The 26318-nt window shown below is 39.4% G+C and overlaps 1 protein-coding gene and 2 long non-coding RNA genes across 5 annotated transcripts in view; 2 read left to right on the plus strand and 1 right to left on the minus strand.

Annotated features, from left to right (window-relative positions):
• Positions 1-1834: 1834 nt before the first annotated feature.
• On the plus strand, positions 1835-6899 carry LOC115599294. Of its 3 annotated transcripts, XR_003988286.1 has the most exons (7): positions 1835-1924; positions 2292-2494; positions 2583-2722; positions 2987-3108; positions 3967-3976; positions 4012-4164; positions 6702-6899. It is a non-coding gene; the product is annotated as an uncharacterized LOC115599294 (long non-coding RNA). The 3 variants fall into 3 exon arrangements; XR_003988284.1 differs by having other exon boundaries at positions 3967-4164; XR_003988285.1 differs by having other exon boundaries at positions 2583-2695; positions 3967-4164.
• A 5018-nt stretch (positions 6900-11917) lies between these two features.
• Positions 11918-17652, minus strand: LOC115599295. Its single transcript, XR_003988287.1, has 3 exons — positions 17575-17652; positions 14088-14213; positions 11918-12925 (listed from the first exon to the last, which is right to left on the minus strand). It is a non-coding gene; the product is annotated as an uncharacterized LOC115599295 (long non-coding RNA).
• Positions 17227-26318, plus strand: part of FOXK2 (forkhead box K2) — a 43293-nt gene continuing 34201 nt past the window's right edge. The window contains exon 1 of the mRNA XM_030461618.1: positions 17227-17657. Coding sequence (XP_030317478.1) covers positions 17308-17657 — 350 coding nt within the window. The 5' untranslated portion in view covers positions 17227-17307. The remainder of the gene's footprint in view (positions 17658-26318) is intronic.

Raw genomic sequence — 26318 nt, forward strand, 5'->3', positions numbered from 1 at the left:
TTTATTAAAGGGCTGGGGTGAAAGAGTTCAGGGGCAAAACACTACTGACATGGACATCCAAGTGGTACAATCAATATTAACACAAATATTGGTGGGATTAAAAACATTCCCTTGCTGTGACTGTCACACAGCTTCAGCTGAAGCAGGAGAAATGAATACTGTCTAGCAGAACTCCTTAATGAGAGGAACAGGAAAAAACCCCACCACAATTATTGCAAGACCCATACATTCTTTTTTTTGTTATCCGTTCATTCTTGAGAACAGAGATGTGCACTTTTATTATTAAACACTATTTTTAACTTTATGAGCATGCCTAACAGCAGTAGCTTGCTTAATTTAACACCTTAGCATAAAAGGAGAGCTGCTACATATTTTTCTTTCAAACTTACTAGGTAGAAGTAACAGGTTTTAGTAACCACTTGCCTCTCCCAGCAGTTCTGTGGGTTCAGGATTAATAGGAACTTATAAGAACACAATCGTTTTCAGTAGTTAAGACAGCTCCATTCTTTGGGATGTGAACCTGTTCCTACAGACACTAACTACATTTGTGAAGGCAATCGAAAGAAATGAGTATGAAAAGCCTCTTAAATAGTCACATTTACTTGGAAACAGTTTCACCAAGTATGTATTTTACTGAAACAATGGTGATAGAGGATAAATTATATTTAAATGAAAAGGTTAAAATATAAAGGGTTATCTTTGTATAAGTGTATCACTGGGAATTTGCTCTATTTTGAAAGATAAATTACACTGCAATCAGCCTTGTAAAACTTCTCTATTGACTCACACACTAAAATGTGTTGTGAAAATCTGCTCAAAAACTATTGCTGTAAATGATAAAGGATAATGAAACTGATTGCATGACATGATGGCTTTTTTCTCTTCAGTTCTTTTAGTTCAGATTATGAAAATGTTGACCAAAACGAAACAAAAAAAAGATTTTGTTTCGGTTACTCTGCTGATTCAGCAGATGCAAATAAATGTTTCTTTGAGCTTTCAGTGAACTACTTGTTATTCAGCAAACTTGTTTGACTTGTTACTCTGAGCATCCCAAAACTGACAGTAGAAATAACAAAACAAAAAAAATTGTCAGGTATGATTGTCCTTCTCACTGTTTAGATAAAGTTATCCATAAATACTTCCAGCTAACTTGGTCTTTTTATTTAAGGATGTAGTGTATGTGCTAAGAAGTGGCAGAATGCATACTGTGTGCAGTGTCATCCTTATAGTACACCAGGGCAATGGGGATTCTAAACTTCCATTACCTTTTCCTTGTGTCACTTATTTAATACTTCCCTTTCAACGGGCAACTCAAATTTCAAGCATTTTATGCTCTTCAGAGGAAGACTGGCATTTTGAGTCTGAATCTGGCCTTTCAGAATGTAAAACTGTAACAGAGAATTTTTGCAATTCATATTGGGAGTCGTTGCTTGGGAAAACTGTCTTTTCTTTTTTCTTCTTTGTACAACTTTTACAAATTTTTTACTAAATATTAACATTTGTTTTTACCTGCTTCCTCTCAGCTTCAGCACCTTGGGGGTATTCGAGTACTTCTGAATGTTCCCTCAGCAGACGAGACTGCAGTTGTTTTAACATTTTAAAAAGGTTTTTAGCCCCTTCCCTTAACCCTGGGGCTTGACCTTTGCACCCAAGCCTTGCAGACACCTTCTGACGCAGTCAGGAACCTGAACCTGAACCTAAACCTGAACCTATACCTAAACCTAAACCTTAACCCCGGCCCGAGGGGCAGCGCTGAGATGACCCCTCCAGCCCTCACGGGAGCGTTGCGTCACCAGCGCGCGCGCCGCCGCGCCGCGCGGTCACGCGTCCCGTGTTTTCTGCGTCACGGCGGGTGAGGGACTCAGACGGCTGAGGAGGTCCCGGGGCGGGCCCAGGCCCGGCCTTTGTCACGGCGGAGCGGGAGGTGCTGGAGGCTCGGGATACGGCGGGGAGGGGCGTGTGCCCCTGAGGGGAGGCGTGAGGAGCGGCTGTCCCGCCGCCATGGCCTGATTCGAAACGGCGGCGTTCCCCGCCGCCTCCTCAGAGCCACGGGGCGAGGGGCACCGCTCTTCCTGCAGCCCCGGTTCGGAGAGCTTTGCCGGGAGCCTTCCGTGCGGGGCTTAGCGCCACATCGCCGGGAGCCCCTCCGCGCTTGCTGCCGGCCGCGCCCCTGGGGGGCGGGTTTGTCCTGACCCTCCCGGAGTGACGGGCTGGGGGTGTTGCGGTGAATGTGGGGTGCGATCGGTGGCTCTGAGCTGCCGCTGACGAAATAGTCTGTGCTCTCTGTGTAGGCTGTGATGTCACTGCCGGCAAGGAGAGGTAGAAGGCCGCCAGTGTTGACTTTTATGGAAGGGAAGAAGAGGAAGCAAAGTCTTGATCGCAGAAAGGGAAAAATGAGGATTTATGTGTGGAATCATATCAACTGGTGGCTGACATTTAAGGAAAAGTTAGATTTCAGAAATGATGCAGAAGTTGCAGGGTTTTTACTGGACCGGTGAGTAGACTGCCACAATACTTCTCTGTTTCCTAATACTGAGTATATGATTATGGATGTTAATATCAACTGTGTATTTTCTTTCTAGGTATGACCACTACGAAGCTCAAATGTGTTTCCTCCCTGAGGATGTGAAAAGAATTACCGTGAAAGAAGACATTGTCAGGCAGCACTTCATTAATAGCAGCTGATGGAACATGAGTAGTATACTCTCTTTATGTGTGAAGGGTGAATGAAATGTTTTCCTTGACAGTACTTGAAAGACCATAGCTGATATTTAAAAAATGAAAATGGGGCAGAATTTGTAAAGAAATAGGAAAGTATACAGCTAATTTAATAAAAATGGAAGATTTTGAGTATGCCATATAGAACATCTTATGTCTTTGGTTGTTTGTATTGTTAAGGACTTAATAATTGCCTCAGTGAAACAGAAAGAAAACCTTTTTTTCGCAGAAGAAAAAGTTTATTTCACAATTTTGTTTGTATTTGCAGGTATGACAATGGTAACCAATTGTCTAAAGAACCTTCTCATTCTGAACTTGGAGATGTGAGAACTGTAACTGAAAGAAGAGAGAGAAGCTGCATGACTGCTTACTAATGGAGACAGATGACATGTTAGTGAAACTTTGGTTTTTTTCATGTTTTGCACTTGAAAATATTTTGTCTTGATTTTATTACCACTTTTTAATTTTATTTATTAGAAACTCACATCATCCTTGCTCTGATTCATTACCTTAAAACATGTTGGTACATATTGGTTGGTCCTGTCCTTCTGAGGCAAGAACCTGAGAGAGATTTTGCAAAAGTTATAAGACTGTCAGGGTACACATAGCAAACCTGCTTGTTCAGTGACTGCCTTCCTTTACTGTGCTCATGCATGGAGCAGAAAAGGTGCTGGTACTTTGCATGTGTCCCAAACATTTCAGTAAGCAGCTTCATTTTCAGAGTAGTGAAACTGCACTCCAGGGAAGTGCAGTTGCAATTGTTTGTCCTTTAACCTTTCTCAAAAGAAAAGTGTTTGGTTGTTGGCTGAATGATATTACATAAAAAGTGATGTATTAGCCTATCTAAAAATAGTGCTGTGCTCAGCAAGGCAACCACACTGTCAGTTGACTGCTGCTGTCTTCTCCTGCAGTGTTACCAGTAGCTGAGGCATTCACAGTTGAGATCAGAGGACCCTCAAATAGGTATGCTTGTCCATTACTTTTTATTTAGGGTTGAATGATCCACAACAGTGTTACTGAATAATGGTAATTTTGTCCATGTCTTTGTTATCTGACCTTTAAACAAACCTATCTTTTAATGTGTGCAGGGGGGCACTGGGAACTTAGGACATTACATTGGCATTGCAGGATGCAAACCCCTCACTGTTCTGATGAAGTACATAACATATGTAGCATGTTTGTCTGAATCTCATTTTCCACTGTGTTTTTTCCTGTCACATCCCTAATTCTTCTTACTTTTGATTTTAGTAGGTGAAAAGTTGGGGTTCTGAAAACAATTTTGTGATGCAGAAGAATTCTTGGAAGCTATGTCAGGAGAAGATAAATGCCAGTGCTGCTGAAGCTGAGGAATTCAAGTACATTCTTCAAACTAACATTTTTTTCTGGCATTATAATTTTAGTTTGAAGTGCAGCAATAATTGAATTCTTGGGAATGAATTGATACAGGTGAGACACAGGATTCTTAATTGATCACTAATTTCAGCCTTCTAGGATGTGAGAAATAGCAGGAAAAGAGAAAAAAACTCTTTCTGTTACCCTAAAAGGTAAAGCAGATGATGCTTCATTTGAGTCTCCTGATATCTATGTGAAGATGCTGAATCTCACTGAATTTTTAAAATACTGGCCAAATGATCAGGCATTTGTATGCAATGGTAACTGTATAAAGGCAAATAATGACAGCTGTCTTAAGAACAAAGATATGCAAAAATGACAAGATATATCTCTTGACAGATATCCTAGGGCATGAGTTCAAGAGATTTGTCCAAAGTCATATTGGTAGCTGAAGTTGAATCTGAAAAGTAAGATGAAACTCAATTACTGGGTGGGCAAAATTCTTAATTTGGTTGTAGAAAATAGTGGTTTTCCTTCAGAAAGGAATAGTGGTTATGTAAATATGAACTTCATGATCTTTTTGAAGGTGTGGTACTGTGCTTCCTATGGAAGGGTGGAGGTGAAGGCAGCTATTTCCTGCTTTCCAGGCATTTGGGTGTCACATTTTCCTGTTGCTGCTATTGTCTTGGGCCTTATAGAGTGCAATTTTTGTTTCTGTTTTTGTTTTTCTCGTTCTATGTTGCTATATAAGCCCGGGAAAAGAACAAGGTGTTGAAGGTGCTTTATTAACAAATTCTGAAGTAACAGTCATAAAGCAGCTCTTGTATTCCAGGCCTTTTACTATCTAGCTAGTTTTAGGTTGGCTACAGAACTGGAAATACCAAAGATAATGGAGCAAGAAGACTTCAACTCACCTGCTTAGTCAGTAGTTTTAATGTTTGGATCCTGTCTTGCTTTTGGAGCCTTGCCTGATGATTTTGGCTTTTTGAGGTTGCTGTTGGAGAAACAGTGAGGGAGTCAGCTAGCATGGATTTTCAGATTCTTGCCAGGTGAAATAGTGTGGGTTTATGAGTGCTGACTGTTATGAAGAGTTGAAATGTTGAAATAAAGCAGGAAGAATGCATGCAAATACAATTTATAGCAGTATTATCAGGACATAGTTAAAGGGAAGTGTTACTGAACTGTGTCTGGTTCTGTTCCTGAATACATTCAGTTCTTTAATGCTTTGTCTGTTACTAACTTCCAAATTAAATATTTTTAATCCCAATCATTCCAGAATCAAATTATTTTTCTGCTTTACATGTAACAACTGCAAAACCGTCAAAGCAGATAATGAAGAATTTGGGGTTTCTTCAGTGTTTTTTATTCACTCTGGCATTAAGATTGAAGAATGATGAGTCAGAGTAATTGAATAGGGTTTTTTGAGGAAGCTGTGGAAGATTTGGTATTCTTTTATTTCTGCAATATTTGAACAATAGACATTCAAAACCTACCTGATAGAACTGATTTTCCTAAGAGTTGAATGTGGACTGTATCTTTTCTTGCCTTGATTTAACTAAGAAATTAAACAGAATACAAATAGGAAGTAAATACTCAGAAGTGTCACAACAGTTTGGTCAGGAAGACTGAAACCTCTTGTATGAGCTGATGTCAGTCGTTAGGAAATGATTGGTTGGGAAGCCCCTACTTTGAAAGTGGGCTTCGGCTTTAGTTCCTGTCTCTCCAAAAATGTTAGTGGCAACTCTTTTTACAGCTATTTTTGCTACCTAGATTTTCTAACAACCATAGGATCTGGTAAGAGCCTGTAGAACTTCAGCAGAAGTTCTGCAGAGCTTCTTTTTATCTTAAGTAACCTGTTGTCTGAAGACTTATATGGTTACTGTCCAGACAAGGCAGTTGTAAACTAATTCCCTAAATTGGAAAGCAAAGAAGCAGTCTTGAGGAAAAATCAAGCAATTTGTTAATGCTAAAAACTTACCATGACACCAGTAAAAACAGTTGAGTTTTCTAGTAAGTAAGTAAGTAAAACTTAAATTTAATTCTAAATAATAAAGAAAAACAAAAAAAAAAAAAAAAAACAAACACAAAACCCCCCACAAAACCACAAACAAAAAAACCCCAAACCTGAGACTTCTTTTACTAGTCTGCATTCAGACTTTTTAAGTCTAGCCAAAGGATACAGTAACAATTCTTTATTAAACTAAAAGATTTTGCATGTATTGTTTTTGGTATTTAGTGTTCATAGTCTGCTTTTAATTAAAAAGCCAAACAACCCTGACAAGCCACTATCTGTGGTTATTTCTCTAATGTAACTTGAAAGGGAATGTGTAACATTGCTTTTCCTTACAGAAAATTCACTGATTAGTCTAAGACACTTAAGTAATTTACTTTATTGTAATGCTAAATGTTAATCTGAATTTCACTACAGTGAAATTATGTATATGCATCATAAAAACATAAGTTATTGGCCTGATTATATTTATTGCACATAGAAAAGCACAAATGGAATGATTGTAATATTTTCCATTATTTCAGAGTTATATGAGGGAAATTTACTTGCCTGGACATACTTTGTGAAACAATGTCAGCATATTTCATATCTAATGTTAAGGTGTTTTATACATCACTGTTACCATTGTGTTACTTTTCAGGGTCACCAGCCAGAAGAAAATCAAGCTCTTGCATAACAGTACTGGGGAAGTTTTCGGCCCATTTTGATTTTCCTGTGAGGGTATTGTGACCTATAAAGTATTACTGTAATTTGTAGTATGAAATTCCATGTTACTCATTGAACTTTAGGTATTGTTTTATTGTGTTATGTTAACATTAATAAAGTGACTGGAATAGATTATCTCACTGTGAGAGTTTGTACATAGAAGGGCAACTAAACCCAAGCCAAAACAGCAACAGGTATTGCTGAGGCTTATTCAGCATTTATTAACTTCCTGGTAGATTGTGTTAATGAAAGAGTTTTTCACTTTTTGTTTAAAATTCAGAGGGTTAGAAAAGAACCTAGTAGCAGTTGCAGCACCAAACGTGCTCCCATTTTGAATGTGTTTCTTGCAATCCTTTTTTTTAGGGAACAAGTTTAGTGTATCCCATATACTGGAAAGTATTCTTATAGGTTATTGATGCACTTAAGAATGATGAGTAAAAATAATGGACTCTATGTGTGGTAGTGCCTTCCAAAGTATGAGTAGTCAAGGTTAGATCCTATGTTGTTTGTCTAAATATATTTAATTATTAAAATTTGATCTTATTTTGGCTTTAGATACTATGAAAGCTGATGCATGATGTGTCGTAATTATTTTCTTCTCCAACAAAGCTGAAATAAATCTGGAGTACTTGCAGTAACTGAAGTTCAACAGAATAGTGTAGGCAGTTCTGAATTGTTTTGTAGTTACTAAGTATGAGTAATCCTGGAACGTTTTTGACTGAGAACTGGTGAAATTACTATGATAGTGTTCAATATATGATTGTCAGAAGGCAGAAACTCTCAGTGTTCTGATTCTTTTTTTTTTTCTTTCCTTTTCTTCAACCACACACTTTGATAAGCATTTAGGTTTTGGTCTGAACAGTATTCAAACTCGCTGGGTTTTCCTATCAACTTATGTTAGAACACCCTCTCTTTGTGGAGAAATTTCCCTAATTAGGCCACTACACTCAACATTCAGATTTCTTTTAGGAGCAACTTCACCTGCTTGTATAAATCTGCTGTTCTTAAATATTGTTTTGTTGCTTTTGAAGTATAAAAATTCAATGTTACTTTGTTAACAATGAATGTTTTGCTAAGTGTCACACAGATAGTTCTTTTTTTAAATCATAGATTATTTGTTGAAACTTTCCAAGATGAGAACACCACTTCCCATGTGTTTCTGTATTCTCTCTTTGCTCTGTTTTCCAAATCTTTCTGACTACCAGACATTAATTCATATGAGTGACTCAGTTTGGCTCACAAAAAAGTATGACACTAGTTCTCAGTGAAATGTCTTTCAGCACTCTCAGATTTTTTATTTCTTCTCTTTCTTCTTTTCTGCCTCTTGCTAAAATAGGAGTAAATTCCAAAAGTAGCTTTTATAAGGCAAAATTGCTTGTCTGTAGAAAGGTTTAGTAGTAGGAAATACTATCATGAGTGTGATGATACTTGGCATTACTTTTTCAAGAAATTTTCATGTCCTGTGTCTGTCATTAGTGACATGTCTTTGGGGCTTTTTAAATCAAGGCACCCTGAATGAGTTTCAGCAGTGTCACTTAGGCAGATTCTCATGAGTCACTGCTGAAAATACTGACCAGGGGCTGGCAGAAGGGAAAACACATCAAAGGAGGGATTCCAGAGGGAAGAGTAGTGAAGTTTCAGTTTGAGATGTGTAAATAAAACATGGGTTAGGAGGAATGATGAACCTGATGTTTTTTGTGGATTGTGTGGTTGCTGGTCTCAGGACAAGCTGGCTTCCTCTTTTCTGGTGTCTCAGCAGAAGCAATTCACATTTCATTCCTTCATAATTCTTGAGTGATTCTTCACCAGAGCTGGAACCAAAACTCCGGCTAGTGACTGTGTTTTCATGAAGCTGAGGAATCAACAGATAAATTGGACGCTTCTGAGATCAGATAGAGCCAATAAATGCGAGAAGATTGATATTTTTGCTACCTCGTTTAAGTCTCAAAGCAATACTTTATTCTGTACTTTTTGTCTATAAATGTGTAATTCATGTTTAAGATGTCAAAATAACTTAGCACTCAGTGGTGGTTGTATCTTGCTTTATATGCAGTATGCAGTCTAGTTTTATCTATAGACTGGCTGTAGTAACTTAAAGAGGGCAAGTATGCTTTTCTGTATTTAGGTATACTCAAACCCACTCCCACTCTCCATTTTATTTTACAAAATCATTAACATGGATTGGAAGGGACTTCAGAAGGTCATCTCATCCAACCTTCTGTTCCAGGCAGGGATGACCTTAGGTTTGGATCATTACTCAGAGCCTTGGCCGAATTTTGAAAGTCTCCAAGTCTTTTATAGAATTTTGAAATGTTATTTAATAGAACATTGATCTTGCATTGCTGTTTTCCATTTGTCTTTTCTTACTGTAGTTGTGGTAGTCAAAGTCCTGATTCATGTTTTTTAAAGTATGTGACCTGGCAGTATGGGAATGCTTAAAATATTCTTATGTGGACACCTACATTATACTACTATAGCAAAGGACTGATTTTTATAGCTTTATCTGTCTTAAGTAAAAGCATGTGCATGCGGAGAACATTTTAAGAGGTATCACAAAGGTCAGCTTACTCTCTCTAACTTTAAGACGATATGGTCTGAAGTGAGATAGCCACAGATCCTGTGTTAAGTATTCTCTCATATAGATTATTATTATATGTCCTATTTGTAATGAGCAAAACCACTTGATATACTTGAATATGCAGTAGTTAGAGACTTTGAAAAATCAGTATCTCCTATGGAAATAAAAGTTTCTCAGATATTTTAAAGCTAATTAGAGAAGTAGTTGTTTTTCAAGATAGGCTAATCTGCCTTTGTGAAGTTAGTGTGTTTTCCTGCTCCTTATTTCTGCCCTCAGTAGTAAAACATCTGTGGAGTCTTCAAATGGGAGAAACCTCCCCAGCTTAAGTGATGGGCAAAGTTTGGGGTCTGGGACTAATCCAGACTGGAAAAGCTTTTCTTTAACATATGATGGCTGCAGACATCTTAAAATGCCTTTTTATAGGCCTAAATTGATGTATGCCATTATTTAGACTTGACTTTTTAAGATTATTCAAATGAAAAATCTGTGACACTTAAACAGGAGGTGCTGTCTTCAAAAAAGAAAATAAAATCCTGCTCCAGTGTCATGCAGTATCATCATACAATAAAATCAACCTGACTTTGAGTATAGTACAGTTGTGTTCATCTTGTGATTCAGCTGTTGATCTGGGATGACTGAAATGGAATCTATACAGAGCAACTCTGATAGTTCTTGAGCTATTTTTAATCCCAAATTAGATAAAACTACTTGCTGCTAATAGTGTGCAACATATTTAATATATCCCAATGACTTCTCCTTTTCCAAAAAGGCAGCTGAAAGTACAGGTTGCAGTAGATTTTCATAGGTGAAAATGTTTATTTTCTTTAAGCATCTTGAAACTTCTGGTTCATTTTATTAATGTGGTCTCACAACTGTTAAGCTTGGACAAGATTTGAGCACAAATACCTCAACAGGTTGTACTTTGGTTGTGAACTTCAATATACACAGCTGTCGAGGTAGCAGCAGGTGTTGTTTTATGTGTGTGTAGAAAACAACTGTTACTTTAATTTAGCTGTCATCTAGCTGTATGTACAGTAGTCCTAGGCCAGCATTTTTTAAAAAGTCTGATCAAAAAATAAATGTTTGCATAATTTTATTTCAAGATTGAATTTGGTATAAATATACATATAGGAATGAGGTACTTCTATTAAGGTGGGTTTGCAAAAGCTACAGCCAGCAGATCACTGATCAAAGTCTAAAAATGCTCTAGTGAATGTGCATAGTGTTCCTGTAGGCTTTTCATAGCAGCACTGATGGCAAGGTTGTGTGCTGAGGGTAACGGGAGCACAGAGCAGTCTGAAGTGCTGGCGAGGGGAGGTCAGGGCTCCCGTTTCAGCAGCACTACTGCTGCAGCTGCTCTGCTCCTCATCCTGTCCTGGGTGTTTATTCTGGTCTCAGCATGGGCTGTTCCTCTGAGAGCAGCAACCACTTTGTGAGTCTCTGTGGATAGACTGGGTATGGGAACTCTCCTGGCTATAAAAACTTCACCCTGGAAATGCTGTTGTCATTTTTCTCTGGTTTGTTGCTTAGTCATGCAAACATCTGCTGGCACAATGGGAGGGGATGGGAACTGGAGGCAGAGCAGGAAATGACTACCCTTGCAAGCCTGCTAGTGAACTGTTAGCTAAATATTTATCTGTGATGTGAAATACCCCTTATACTTGCAGTCATTCATGAAAGCATTGAGGAAAACGCTGCTCCAGTTTCTTAAACTATTATGCAAAAAAAAAAACTAGGATTTTAGGGAAATAATACCTACTTTAAGTGACAAATTAGAAACCTCTTGAGCACTAGAACTAGATTATTAAGGGTTTAACTTAAAATTATGAGCTCCCAGAATATTGTTTTTTAAGAACTTGTCTTCATTAGCCCACTTTGCCTAATCCATTTAAATATATATATATAAAATTAAAAAAACACCAAAACAACCAAACTGAAATGAGGCAGGGAAAAAAAGATTGTGAAGACACTTCATAGATCTTTTAAATATACTTATTTCAAAATCTTACTACTTTTCCATGTCAGATTCGTTTAATTTTGTAAAAATGGCAAGGGTGGGTTTAGTTGTAGCCTACATCTCATCACAGTCTTTAGTTTTGTTTTTATCTTAGGATCTTGCTAGAAAATGGCAGTAGTTTTTTTTCTTTCACCAGATTTATGGTTGCTATATTAGCAGCTGTGTATTTTCAGTAGTAAGCTTTCTCCTTTTCACCTCCTTCAGATGCCTGAAACACTTCTTCCAGATAAAAAGGAGCTTTTCAGCTTAATCTGCTTTTTTTGCAAAGTTTAGGGGTTTTTTTGATACCATATCATAAAGGTATGTGATGGGGGAGTGCTAAAAGCTGGGTAAAATAATTCAGTACAAAATTCTTAAGAGTAAAATTATACAATTGGAACTCTGAAAGAATTAAAAGGCCACAAATATGCTTTCCACAGTTATGTTGCAGAACTGATACATTTTGACAGCAAAAACTGAAAAACTCATTTTTGTCTCTGGAGTACTTTAAAAAGTACTTTAAAGTGTTTATTTAAAACAAGAGTTGTTATACATCTCTTGACCAAGCAATGAGATGAGCATGAAATGGCAAAAAATGGCTAATTAATTCGGTGAAAAATCTTACCAGTAGAATTGTGCTTAAATGTGGTCATAACTAATAGTAATTAATGATCAACATTAAATACAGTAATTGCAGCAACTGGTGAGGTTCAGTTTCTCTGGTTATACTTCAAGACTTTGTAGTGATAGAGCTTTGTTGTTTAAAAAGTGGGTAACAAAAAACGCTTTTGGTTACTTCTAATTTTCTCCAAGGTGTTACGGTTTTAAACATAACAAGAACGTGATGATTAGTTAGCTATTTATTTGGCAAAGATCCTGTGTCAGGCAAGGCTGAATTCTAAATTGATGGGGGTTTCACATTTCCAGTTACCGCAGAGTAATGCGGCTGCGGCTTTCATTTTGTGGTGTGGGGATTTCGCGCTGCTTGATGAATAATTACCCTCTGAGGGTGGACTGGGATGCTTTCAATTTAAGGCTTCAATGGTTGTCTGCTGTTGATTGGAGAGAAACCGAGGCGTTGTTAGGGCTGGAAACTTTTCCCTTGGGCGAGTCGACTCTTGGCCTCCATGGACCTCTCGAGGGTGAAGGTCTGCCTTCAAAATATATGAAATAATCTTGACAACGCTCCAAGCGCTTTGCTTCAATCGTTTTTCCCTCACAGAAGAGACTGGGGCGGTGCCGGGAGGGAGTCCCTCGCAGTGTTTACAAACACCCATGCCCGGAAAGCGGAGCTCGGCTCCACCCGCATCCCCGGAAAGTGGAGGCTCCGCATTCAGTCAGTGCCTCGGCCGCCATGAGGCGCGGGGCAGTCTGGGAAGGAGGGCGGGCGGGCGGGCAGCGCGGGGTTCCTGTCAGGAGAAGTGGCTGCGAGGGGTCCCGATCCGCCCGGCAGCCTTTTCACCGGTAAAAATTGTTGTGTTTTGGAGCTGTACAGCGCTGTTTTCTTTCTCTCAAGAGTTAGGAGTAGGCTAACAAGTGCCTGCTGGAGGTTAAATGGTTGTTTTCGCTCTTCTCCCCATTCTCCCTGAAAACAGAAAACCAAAACCGCGTTAACCTGGTTGTAAGAGAATTATTTAATAAAGAGTATTCTCTGAAGCATTTTAGGAGTATTTTAATAGTATTTTAAGAGTAGCTCTCCAGTCCATTACCTTGAGAGACCTGAAAGACCCTTCAAGGAAAAAGCTTATCAAACCAACCTTTTTTTAAAGGTACAGTTCTTTGTTTTCTCCCAATTAATTTAAAAATCACTTCAGGGATTGGCTAGGTATGTTAACTACAGAGCTTCACACAGTCCTGATCATTAGCCATTTTTAATATTTTGTGATCCTTACACGATGCTTTTTTGGAACACTTTCCTCTGGGCCAAGTGCATTTGTGAGGTTCTGACTAAACTGCAGCACGAGTCCTACCAAGTTTTACACACATCATTACATTTTAGCATGTATAGCTCCTGTATGGTTATTGAGATTACTGAAAAATGTGATTGTATAAGGCAGTGGTTTTGAGGCTGTGTTGGAGGAAGTTGGTACTGCTTACAAGGGGCTTCTCACCTAGCAACTAGGACAAAAGTGTGTGTCAGGGGCAGAGATATCCTCGTGTAAAATCTTTCTTCATTCGGTTTTGTAGATTTTGGTATTTAAAGTGTTTATCTCATTAAAACGCATACAATTGTTACTGAGAAGTGGTTTTGCAAATTAAATTTTTGGGGTTTTGTTTAACAAAAATAAAATCTTACTGGAAGCTTGTTACACTTTCTGTAATGAAAAGATTATGGATAGCTCCTAATGGCTTTTAAAAGCTGTTTAGTGCTGGTTGTGTCAAAGTAAGCAATTAGGGTCACTTAATGTACTTGATTATTCATTACGTTCTTCTAGTAGTATTACATGCTTTTAGATCTGGGAAATGTGCATCTTGAGAAGTGTGCTTTACAACTTCATAGCCCTCTGTACTGAGCATCTATTTCTAATAAGAAAACTGAAGAAAGATAACTTGGTAATATGACAGTTTACTTAGCCCCAAGCACAGGCAGACTGTAAATGAACACCCTTGTGTTGCTATAGCATGAGCTTCAAGAAAAAAAAAGAACATGCCTAAAAATATTTAGTCATTTATGGTCAAATGAAATAGTATTAATGTAATATATATTAATATATATATGTATTAATAATATTTTACACAGCACTTACACATTTCTGTTAAACTTGGGTCAGGTTGTTTGACTGTTAGATGGTGAAGGTGATGTCTGCTAATTCTTAATTACTGTGATGAAGTCAGGTGCTGCTGCATAATTCGATGCGGACTGAATAACTTAACTGAAAGGGCCAGAAGTGGGAGAATTCAATTAGTACTTTGTGACTTTGTTCACTTTCAGGTGCCTCAGATTAAATTTTGGGCAGTAACTTGGAGCCCTATTTCTGTCCTCAATAGTCACAGTGGATGCAAAGCAGACAGAGAAGAGTGGCTTTTGTTTACCCTTGGCTGGCAGGGAGGAGCAGTGTGTGCAATAGTACATACCTGCTATAAAATTCCAGTATCAAGACCAGTTTATGTTCAGGGAGCTTTCTGGAGAACCCAGAACAGCACTGGAGAATTCTGTGTAAGCATGAGTTGTTTCACCACATCCAGCTGCTGTTTCCTGTTTAATACAACAGAGAACAGAACTGCAACTGGGCAGGTTGGAATGACCTGTAACTGTGCAATTTTGTGTGGGTACAAAGAAAGTGACTAAATCTGCACCAGTTTAGAAAAACATGGGCAGAAAGATCTCACCTGTCCTCTTAAAATTAATATAACTTCTGACAGTGGAGTTTGTTGTTTGCTCTACAATGTTGGTAATACAAAAGTAAATGGACTTTCTGTTTCTGCTCAGTCACTTTTTATAGTGTAGCATACTGACCATCGGCTGCTTGGGAAGTCATTTCAGTGTATATTACAAAGCTGTTCATCATTCTGTGTCAGTAGGTGTGTTCTTTATGCTGTGCTATTACAAGAAGAACAGGAAGGTACATCAACCTTCTGAGTTTAGTACTGAACAGTGTTAATACATTAATGTGAATTAACAAATTTGTAATTCACGTAACAGAAAATATTGAAGTAGTGTTAATGCCTTTGACTTTGACGAGCTTAGCAACCACAGGAGTGATGGAAAGTGCTGCCGGTTTGATGGGAGTTCACCTGGCTGCTCTCCCAATCTGTCTGTTTTCTCCCATTCTGCAGGTGTGGGGGTGTGTTAGGAGATGGAAATCCATCTGGCATACCCCTGAGGATCCCAAACTGATTGGTTAGCAAAGCAGGCACAACATTTCTATAGCTGCAGCAGAGCCAAGGAATAATAAAAAAAAAGCTGAGAATCAGTCATAACTGGTGCTCCACTGGCTCTCTGGTGCTCCACAATTTCTGTGCCAAGCATATGTTGGTATAGAAGAAAGCTTGATTCTAAATACCAAAATGTGGGCAAGATTTAACAAAAGTTTTCTGTAAAAGAAACCAAAGCTCTAAATTGTTGCTATATTTTACTGCATCTGATGTGCATGTGTGATCATACAAATTGACTTAACCAGTGTGGAATTGTGATGTATCTGCTTGTACCAAACACTGATACAATCCCAAGGGTAAAAACAAATTTTGCCATGGCTTCACAGGTAGCAGGCACTGTGTTCCTGTTCCTAAGCGTACACAAAATATTTCAATAGTTACAGATCCGTTGACTCAGATGTTTAAAAACAGAAGTTTGATTTTAAAATTTACTACTACGTGTTCATTAGAGTTAATTGGTTTTGTCCAGAGCATAAAAACATTTTTAAAGATTTTCAATTCCTGTAGAGCGTGTGTGTACAAATGAAGAAAGTATTCAAATGTCTTCTGAATTAATAAGTAACAGTGAATTTCAGTATTGTAAAAAAGCCCAAATAAACAACAGAAAAATGCTCTTAAACAAAAAACGCTTGAAAATACGGTAAGGCTATCAGGACTGTTAAAATGAAGTGTTTGGAGTGTTTATGTTTGTGTACAGATGTTTTAGTACCCTTTTCACAGTTTATAGACAAAAGTGTTTTTTAATTGTTTATTCTCTATTCTGACAGAGTGCCCGGTCCCTGTCATGCTTAGAGAGGAGCATGCAAGCATTCCTAGAAAATTTTGATCAGGTAAATAATTTTCAATGCAGATACTGTGTTTGGTAAACTGAGTACAATTAATGTCATCTTTTTGGTAACCTGTAATAATTTGAAGTCAAAACCACTGGTGTGGATTCTCGATCGGGTTTTCCCATGCTGTTACCTTTGATATTTTCTCTTCCATGCACTGTGGCCCTCGGGAAGGGGTAACTTAACAGTTGTGTTTTGTGGTGTCAGATTGCTTGCTTACTTTTTTGTGCCCTAGTTCCTATGAGAAAAGCAGGGCTAAGCCGAGTTAGTTGTGTGCACAAGTCTACAGACAGATTTACCTGAAACTTAAAGCACTGTCCTTGTTTTATGTGGTTATTATAAGCCAAGACCGGGAGTTACCTCTAGTTCTAAACCTAACCCTTAAAAGGGCATCAGATCTATAGGATGTATGAAACCTTTTTTTTTTTTTCCTTCCGGTGGTCTTTTGAGGCTCCACTTGAGCCGTTACAAACTACCTGCTAGGTGGGTGGCCCACCCACAAGCAGTGTTTGGATGCTCTTAGTCACTGTTTTATTCTCGATTATTCCCCCCTCCCGCATCGCTAGCGGAAGGCATGTGTGTCACACGATCTACCTGCCGGGCGAAAAACACGTACGAGGGCTGCGGGAGGTGCCCCAGAGCTCTGGGGCGGGTGCTGCCCCCTCCGCCCCGGGGACTGCGTGAGGAGCGGGCGGCCGCAGCACCCCCAGCCTCCAGCAGGTGCCTGAGGCGCGGGGCTCCGCCGCCACCCCGGCCCTGGGCAGGAAGGGGCTCCGGGGAGGAAGATGGCAGTCAGGCCAACCCCGCCGGGCTGAGCCAGCCCTGCCCTGCCTTCCCTCCCTCCCGGCCGGCCAGGGAGCGGCCGCTAGCGCCGCGGCAGGGGCCGGGGCTCGGCGCAGCCCTTCTCCTGCCACGGCCGGGGTGGGGGGGACGGGACAAGGGTCGCTCCGCTCCCCGGCGCCTGGGTCTGCTCCGTGTTTTCCGGCCTTTCCCGTGTTCTCGGGCCCCGACATTCGAACGTGCTGCGCGGCGCTGGCCTCGGCGCCGCTCGCCATTGGCCGCGCCGCCATAGCCCCATGGGCGTGCGGGCCGCGCATTGGCCCGGCGCCGCCGTCCATCAGGCAGCGGCGGACTGCGTCAGGTTGGGTTGAGCGGCCGTCCCCTTCCCTGCCTGTGTCTGGCGGCGGCGGCGGCTGCGGCTGCGGGGCCGGTGCGGGCGGAGGGGCGCAGCGGAGGGCGGCCCGCTCCCTCGCTCGCTAAGATGGCGGCGGCGGCGGCGGCCGTGGCGAGGCTGGAGGGCCGGGAGTTCGAGTACCTCATGAAGAAGCGCTCGGTGACCATCGGCCGCAACTCGTCGCAGGGCTCGGTGGACGTGAGCATGGGCCACTCCAGCTTCATCTCCCGGCGCCACCTGGAGATCTTCACCGCTGCTCCCCCGCCGCCGCCACCGGCCGGCGCGGACGGGCCGCCGCCTCCGCCTCAGGGGGACCCCGCAGCTGCCACCGGCGGCGGCGGAGGGGACTTCTACCTGCGCTGCCTCGGCAAGAACGGCGTCTTCGTGGACGGCGTGTTCCAGAGGAGGGGGGCGCCGCCGCTGCAGCTTCCCCGAGTGTGAGTAAAGCGGGGGCCGGGCCTGCCGTCCTCCCCCCGTCACACCGGGCCGGGCCCGGGCCCACCCTCCGGCGCCTCGCCGCGCCGGGTTGCTCCGTCCTTCCCGGGAGGACTGGCTGCGGTGGCGGGGGTGGTGCCGCGGCGCATCCGCGCCAGTTGTCCCCGTTGCCGTTTGGGTGGCACATGGTGTGTGACAGACGGGGAACCGGCCCCGACCTGGCGACACAGGCGGGAGCTGCCTTAGGCCTCTTTGCCTGCCGCTCGGCACCGCCCGGGCACCGGCATCTCCGTCCGCAGCCCTCAAAAGTGCCCTTCCTCCGGGCCCCGCCGGCAGATCCGTTCCCACGGCAGTCGCTCCGGCAGCCCGTGGTACAGGTGGGAAGCGTGAGCCCCCGGCAGCCCCGGGGCTGGTGTTTGACAAATGGTCACCCTACTCCCGTGCTGTGTCTTGCACGCAGCACTGTCTGTTCTGAGTTTGGGTGCAAATCCGTCAGCAGCAGTGCTTGAAGGTATGGTAATTAGCAAATAGAATGGGATACACCCTTGAGTATTGTTTACTTGCTTCAGAGGAAACCACTCGAGTGGTTATCCACATATCTGGGATTTCTGAATTTGAGATCAGTGTTGAGTAAATCTTGTAACAGCTTTCGTACTTTTGCAGAATGTCGGGGATGTTTTAGGCGTGTGATTGCCTTCTGATTTTGTGATAGTTTGTGCCTCTTTACCTAATTGAAACGTTTAGTTTTATGGGTGAACTAAATCATCCATGTGAAATACCTCTGCTAGTCTTGGTATTTTAAAATGTCTATCCTTACATGACAACAAATGTATTTAGAGTTTTAAAATGGTAATACATTCCTTTACCGTTACCAAACATTGACTGTCTTTGCAAAATAATTTTCTAGGGCAGTATATGAGGCCTACCTACTCCGTTTAAGGATATGCTGAACTGTGAATAAGTAATCTAGGTTTTGAGTAGTGACATGTATGAAAAGTGAAAGTGGTTTGGTTTAGTACGTTTCAGGTGTCTTGACTGAGGAACAACCAGAAAGTTTGTAAAACACACGCGGTTAGTGACAGTCTTAATGCCTTATAAGTTTTTAAGCTGTGTTCAGGATGTCGATGGTGTATTTTCCACTTTGACAATGTTAGTTTCCCCACCTGATTCCTCTGTGAAAATCAAATTTTGCTACCTCTCTGCTTTCTAGGAAATGCTTATTTTGAAAGGGTTTAACAGTGCCAGTATGTGTAGAGTTGTATAATCATGAATACAGTTGGATGACTTGTTTGACCTCTAATTGTAATACCTATTTTTGCTTTTTGCCTTTCAATATTATTAATCATTTGGCATGTGTTTTTTTTAATCTAAGCACATCTATGAAGTATAGATCAAATATTTTTTTTTACTTTGTAAACAGTTTTATATACAGTAATTGCACACAAGTCATTTATGTGTGTTGATTGCAAACAGTCTGGAATTAGTTCGAGTAATTTTGTCAGTGGCATTGTGCTCAATGCTTAAGACCTTGGGGAAAAAAAAAAGTACTGCTTCTTCATACTGTCTAATTACTGACCTGTAATTTATTTTAGTTCTTTCTACTTAGTTCTTTCTATTATTGCTTTTTAAGGGGCAAGACAAATCTGAAGGATTTTTTGTGTCACTTTTTCATTGAACAATGATGAAAACTTCTGTACAGTTAAAATCTCTTCACGAGTGTATGTGGGTGTTGGTTCAGAAGCCAGTGTTTTCTTAGAGAAGACTGTTCAGTGACACAGTTTCTCAGACTGCACACTACCAGCCTTTGGTTTCAGGATCTGTAAGCTGGTTGAAGCAGTTATCTCCTGGTTACAAAATGTAGGTGTGATCTTCCATAAATAAAAGGTGGCATACCTTCAGTTCTGGCAGGAACAATGGAGCAGTGTGTATGCTGGGTGAACTGGGATTTCTTTAGTCATCAGGCATTGGTATGAGTTTTGGCTTAAAGGGCAGGCAAAATCTACAGGGTTATAGTTAGATTGGTGATGAGGATTCAGTGCTGCTTTATTGCTCTTTTTTTTTAAAAAAAAAAAAAATCTGCTTGTAAAAGTCATACTGATACTGTATAGGGAAATAGTAATTTCATTATTTGCAAAGCTTTTTTAATTTTAAACACAAGAATCTTCAGGCAAATTCAAAGTAGACATTATCTGCTTATAGCAAGCCATTACTGATGACTTATACTGTTTGTAGCCCTGTTCTTGAGTTTCATTGTAGATTTCACTGGTCACACTGAAGATGATCTCCTGGATTTTAAGAATTAAACTTAGCTACTTTGGTATAATGTAAACGTTAATTAACAGTTGAAACATGATGAGAAAGGAAGTAGTTTTGGTATTGAGATCAAGACTGATGGTTGCTATAACCTCCAGCTCAAGTAATCACTTGATCTATTTTCGTTGGTGGTGTTTAATCCTACTGTGTTGTCAGTAATATGCTTTGCTTATGACTAAAGAATCACTGGAAATTTTAATGGCAGGTGAAGTTTAAAAAAAAAAAATGGAGTGGCCTGTTCTTTCTGTTTATTTTTAGGTGATCTTGGAAACCAAGAATGGAGGGTCCATTTCTGTTCTAATTAATAGTGACTTACAGATGGTTCCAAATAAAAATATAGTTCCAGACTTGATAGGCTTTATTTAATTGTCATTAGTAGTTGTATGTAGTTCCAGTGTCAGTGTCCTTGGATTTTTAAAAAATTTTTTTAAAAATTTCAGCACAGTGTTTTAATACGATTGCATTAATGATGGTATGGAACTTCCAGCTTTTGGAAGGGAAAAAGAGAAATATAACTTTGTCTCCTGCAAAACACACCTTTTTAATATCTAGGAAAATTAAATTATTAATATTAGAGTATACTGTTGCTTGTAATAAAGGTGTCTTTGCTTCTACAGACATAAGTACCATAAGACATGGAGTTACTCTGAGTTAAGATAACTGTTCTAGTTGCTGTTTTTAATGATAATGTGGGAAAGGGAAGCCTTGCCCACAGATGAAATGTTTAAGTTTTCAAGCTGGAGGTAATAGCAGTGGAAAATGTGTTTTTTGTTTTTCCAGGTTTTACCAGACTCACATACATACTTGCATATATGCAAACCAGCTGTCAGCTTATTAGATGAATAAAATGGGAGGTGGGGGGGAAATGCTTTTTTTTTGTTTGTATCCAGTAAGCAGCCCTCCTGTCACCGTAACACCCAGAGGCACAGAATTAGGGAGATGTTAGGGTCTCCTATTAAATACAAATCAAAGCAGTTCACTTAGTCTTGTACAACAACCTCTAAGGATTAATGGACTGTCCACTTCATAATGTTCAGATTTTTTAATTGGCTCATTTGGTGCTTGTCAGATTTCTCCCCACTTCAATGAAAGCATTTTTAGGATAATTTGCTAGGTAAATAGTAACATTAATATTTGACTTTTGAGGTACTCCGTTTGAAAAATACCTTTTGTGCTGGACACAGCAGCAGTTGTTGACAGAGCTCTTGTGTAGGGCTTTTGGAGAGGCATGATTCCAGACAGATGTAACTGATACAGCTGGAAAAAGCAGACTGAATCCTCAATACATATTAGAAGTTTTTATTTTGTTTTCATTTTGGGGTTTCTTGGATGTGCTTTTTAGATCTGAAGTCACAAAGGTCTGACATCTTGGGATTGACTTTTTCCAAGACAATGTCTTGTTCATTTGGACAAAGCCGTATGTTTTGTATTTTAGTAGTTAGTTTTGGGTTTGTGGAAGTAACTTTTGACTCACAAACAAGATACCACTAATGTAAAAAAAGAATTTTTGAGTCAGTGCAAAGATGCATTGAGTCCATTACCTGCTTCCAGGAGCAGTAACATCCCTAGGGAGGGACATAAAAATGGAGAAAGGCAAATTATTGTTTCCCTTGTTTTTTCTTTTGGATCCCAAAGTCAGAGTTGATTTCTTTTTGAGTTATAACCATTTACTGTTTGCATTTTTATGTTTTTTTTTAAAGAATAATTGCAGGGGTCTTGTTTGTTTGTTTTTAATCCCCATAACCTTCTTGTGTCTACAGTATCCTTGGGCAGTGAGTTCCACAGTGTAATTGGAACCTACATGGGGAAAAATACCTTTTTTTGTTGAGCTTTTTGAACCTGACACCTCGTAATTTAATTTGATGCAACGAAGTCCACTCTGTTAAAATAAGCAGTAAATAATTCTCCCATTCTGTCATTGTTTTTGTAGACTTCTTTACATTACTAATTATCAGAGCTCTTACAGTAAACCACATTGAGCATGTTTCACTTTAGCCTAAGTCAAGCCTATATGGCTGCAAGTTAAAAATTTGTTTGGTTGTATTCTTGTGCTTTTCTTCCTAGTATACTGATAGCTGAATGAATATTTTTAGATTGATTTTGTGGTCTTGGTCTGCAAAGTGGGGTTACTGCTGTCTTGCAAGTAGCAGAAACCTTCCTTCTGATGAAAGCCAGTAGATTCAGAGTAATCAAGTGTATCTATTCAGTGAGTTTCTCAGAAGTGTTTATTGTGTTTGGCATTACCTATTGTATTCCTACCGTTTCCTATAGCATTCTCTTTTGTATCAGAATGCAACCTCTAATGTATCTGAATACTTCTTTCTGTCATCTTACTGCAGTTACTTAAATTACACACGAAGTTGTGGATGAGGTAGAGCTGTGGCTGCACACGTGTTCAAAATTTCTAACTGGAAACAACTTGAGTTTGGCTGACCAGTTGAAGTTAACAGATCGTAATGTCTCCTTAGGCAGTGTTACTTGCTACCTTAGGACGAATGTGCTTTGCTTTTTGTGGCTTATGATTTATGTTTGGAAGATTTTTTTATTAATATCAAAGTTATACTTTAAGAAATCAAAACACTTTTTTTAAGGAATACATTTGTAAGTATAGGTTAATACCTCGGGCCCAACTGGCACCTGCTTTTTCTCTTTCTTGACAAGACTTTTGAAAGATACATTTGTTCCTGAGGAAGACAGCTGGCTGAAATGTTTTTGAGACTTTATGACTGGCTTGTGTTCAGAGGAGTATTCTGGAGTTTCATACCTGTTCGTATTAAAACTATGATATACTTGGAAATCATTTCTAAGCATAAAACTAAGAAATGTTGGACTTGGATTTGACTTATTCCTAAGACTCCAGAAACTTTCATTTACTTTCTTTAGCAGACACTATCCCATGCCATAGGGACTGATAAGGTTAACTGGGCTATGCTGTAGGTGCTTTTTTGGCTACTTTAAAGTAGGATTTTTAAATGTCAGGCTCAGTAGATCTGATTGAAGAGGAACATGGGAGGAAGAAGGTAGAGAACATATTATTTGAAATGAAAATAGAGATGAACATGAAGTTTTTGTACTTATAATTTGTGTTAGTTGCTTCTGTGATCTAATTTTTTTTCATATGTCCCTCTCAATTGCACTTACCTTATGACTGAATGTTTTTTGTGTTACTGAAACAGCATTGCAAATTGTCACAGACCAATCAGGTAGCTGAGGTAAAGCTTAAGTGGTTTTATATTTGGATTAATTCCTACTGGCCTTGCTTTTTGTGTTGGTATGATTGATGTGTATATAAAACCTTACTCAGATCTACAGTTTTACTGAGCTTACAGTGTTCTTACATCTGTTGTTTGCTATAGGAATAAGTACATTCTTTTTATAGTTTCATGAACTACTATAAACTGGGAAATCATCTTAAAAATTGATGACTTCTTTGTTGTCTGTAAAGTTGCAATTCCATGACAGAGGCATGGTGAGTGTTGTTTTAGTTTGAAGGTACAATGGCAGTATTAAAAGTGTCTGCTCTAAGAATCTGTAGTTGAGAGTTTTGAGATTCTTACCTTTACTTATGATAGTGAGGTAGAAGATATGTAAATTAAATAGTTCTTTTCTTTGCATTGATTAAATCAAAATACTGATAATCAGTCGTGAAATGTGCTAGATAGGAAGAGACAGTTTTGCTGTTTAAGAAGTGTAAGTTAAATAAGTTAATAAAGCAAATATCTTTTGCAAATAAAGCAAAAATCTTTCACCCTTGCTTTTCAAAATAAATGTTTATGATTAATTTGCTTATAATCAGGAAATGACATTCTCCTGTAAATATATGTCTTTCATAAAGGCAAATGTGTTAGAGAATAATTCTGCTTCAGAGGAATTGTGCTGCAGTTGGTTTTTTTGTTTGTTTGTTGTGTTTTTTTGAGCATGTGTAATTCTCATGCTCAAAGAAAAATATTTTTTTCAGTCATGCCTAAAATATTTAAAATAAGATTATTATTTTCAGTAAATACCAGTGTCTTGAAGATCTCTCAAGCCCAGTTTACGTAATTTACCCTGATTTTGTCATGTGGTAGTGTAAGGTCTTCTCTTTCACAGTCTGAAGAGTTTTCACAACAGTCTTGTGTTTACTAATAAGCTCATGTCTTTCATAGACTATCATACTGAAATATTGGGAAGGTGGTGGTTTTGTCTAGTGTCTTGCTTGTTTTCATAAAAAGTTGATGTGTAGTGACATTTGTTTCCTGTGACTTCCTGCCTTAAAGGAGTTTTTTGACCTAGATAAAGCAGTCAGAGGGGAGGGACTATATTCTGCAACTATTCCACATTGGATGACATAGAAAAGTAAACGTTTTATTCTTCAGTTTAGATTACATCAGTACTGTTTTATCACTGAAGGGTGCTGAGGCTTGAGGAAGTTACCTGAAGAGCTAGTCCTGATCTTTTCATTACATCATTTTTATAGGGATGAAAAAAGTTATTGGAGACATTGTTTGTTTTGTTTGTCTTTGGATAATTCTGCTGCAGCTCTGCATGTGCTTCTCTGCTGTTCTGTCCTTCTCATTGCTACTGTTTATGTGAATCATAAACTTTTATAAAGCATCAGCTTTTTGTACGCTGAGTGTTTGTGGGAGTAAATTTTTCAATATTCAGAATTTCAGAATGTCTTGCTCTTTATATAAACACATGACCTTTTTGTGTGTCCATGTGCACCAAATAAAGACTGACAGTGATGTCTGTGCTAAACTAAATGTTCCTCTGACTTGAGGAAGACAGCTCATGGGGATAAAGATGCATATGGAATAAAGCATGTGTGGAATTGGAGTGGTAAAGTAAAAAAATCAGAGACGTGTCATTATCATAGCTTTATGAAGCATAACAAAATTAGTCTAAAGTCGACTGGAATTAATTAAGCATTAATTTAAGGTTTTACATTAAGAATTATGGAAGGGACTTCTAGTCAAACCCCTGCTGAAAGCAGAAATTACTTCAGTCTTAGATTGAACTGCTTAGCACCTTGTCCATTTTCATTCTGAGTCTCTCCAGGGATGAAGATAACTATAGTTATGTAAAATGTTTCATGTAACTATAACCTCATACTGAAAAAAATATTGTGTTTCTAGTAGCAGAATTTTGGGAATACTCAGGATGGTTAGTATAATGTGCTACTTGGTGCTGAATCATGAAAAATGTACTTGATTGCTACGTGATGCTTCTGTTGGTAAATGTGAATGCAATTCCTGATAAATATTTACAGATCATATCAATATTGGTGAATATGATCCTCACAAATAATGTAGGCAAAAATTTGACTTGGTCAACATAGTAAAAAAAATTTAAAAAGACTCTGAAACAGGCCAGATCTACAGGGTAGGATGCCGTTCTGAAAAGTGGTAGTAGAGTGCATTTGAAAGTCATGACTAAAAAGAAGTCCTTAGTTGCCTGTGCTGAGATGGTGTGGCAGAGCAGAGTGATGTGATGATAGTTGTGTGGAAACAGAGGAGCTGTACCAGTACCACGGGGTGCTGGAACTTCATGTGGGTCTGTAATCAAAATTTATCTTAAAGAATCATGCAAAACTGTAAGAGCTGAAGGGGTTGATTGCTAAAAGGAGTTGAAGGCTGGAGGAAATCCCAAATAGTGAGGATGAGGACCTTAAGGAGGTCAGTATGTTTGTCTTATCAAAACAGAATCCAGGATTATGGGGTTGGTGTATATATATGCTTTTGTGGGGATCAATAAGTACTGAAAGGGCTTGCTAAGGGATCACACACAGGTATAAATGCCCAGAGGCTGTAGACTAAACTTAGTTTTCAAGTAAGCACATATTTTTAGCTTACTAAGAATGGTGCTGTCTCCATTCAACCATCTTCTGCTTATCAAAAATAGATCTGTTCTTGGAAAGGGTGCTTTAAACAAAAAATATGCCTTGCTGTAGTCAGACGCTGCTGTAGTCAGGTGCAGTTTAGGTATGCTTTGTATTTCATGGCTTAAGGCTACAAATAAGTAGGTGTAGGTGAAGCTTCTTAGCTGTTCAGCCTTTACTTCCTTTGCAAGTCCCTTTCCAATAATCACCCAATGGCTTATAGCACAAGAATTTTTTTATTATGTGTTTTAACAAGAAGTTGGTACTTGGCTGGGTTTTTAATGAAAGTTGTTGCTAAAGCATCAAACATCAAATTGGGCATTTGTTTATTTACACGTGTCAGCAGTGTTCCCACATGAAAATGGTTTTGATGCTTTTGTTCATTAACATTTGAGTCTTCATATTGGAGTACAGAGTGGTCTCACAGATAATTCTGGTAAAATATGAAGTGATTCTTTGAAAAATACTTGTTCTTCAAATAATATAAGATACA

The sequence above is a fragment of the Calypte anna genome, chromosome 18, assembly GCF_003957555.1.
Source record: "Calypte anna isolate BGI_N300 chromosome 18, bCalAnn1_v1.p, whole genome shotgun sequence".
Taxonomy (NCBI): domain Eukaryota; kingdom Metazoa; phylum Chordata; class Aves; order Apodiformes; family Trochilidae; genus Calypte; species Calypte anna.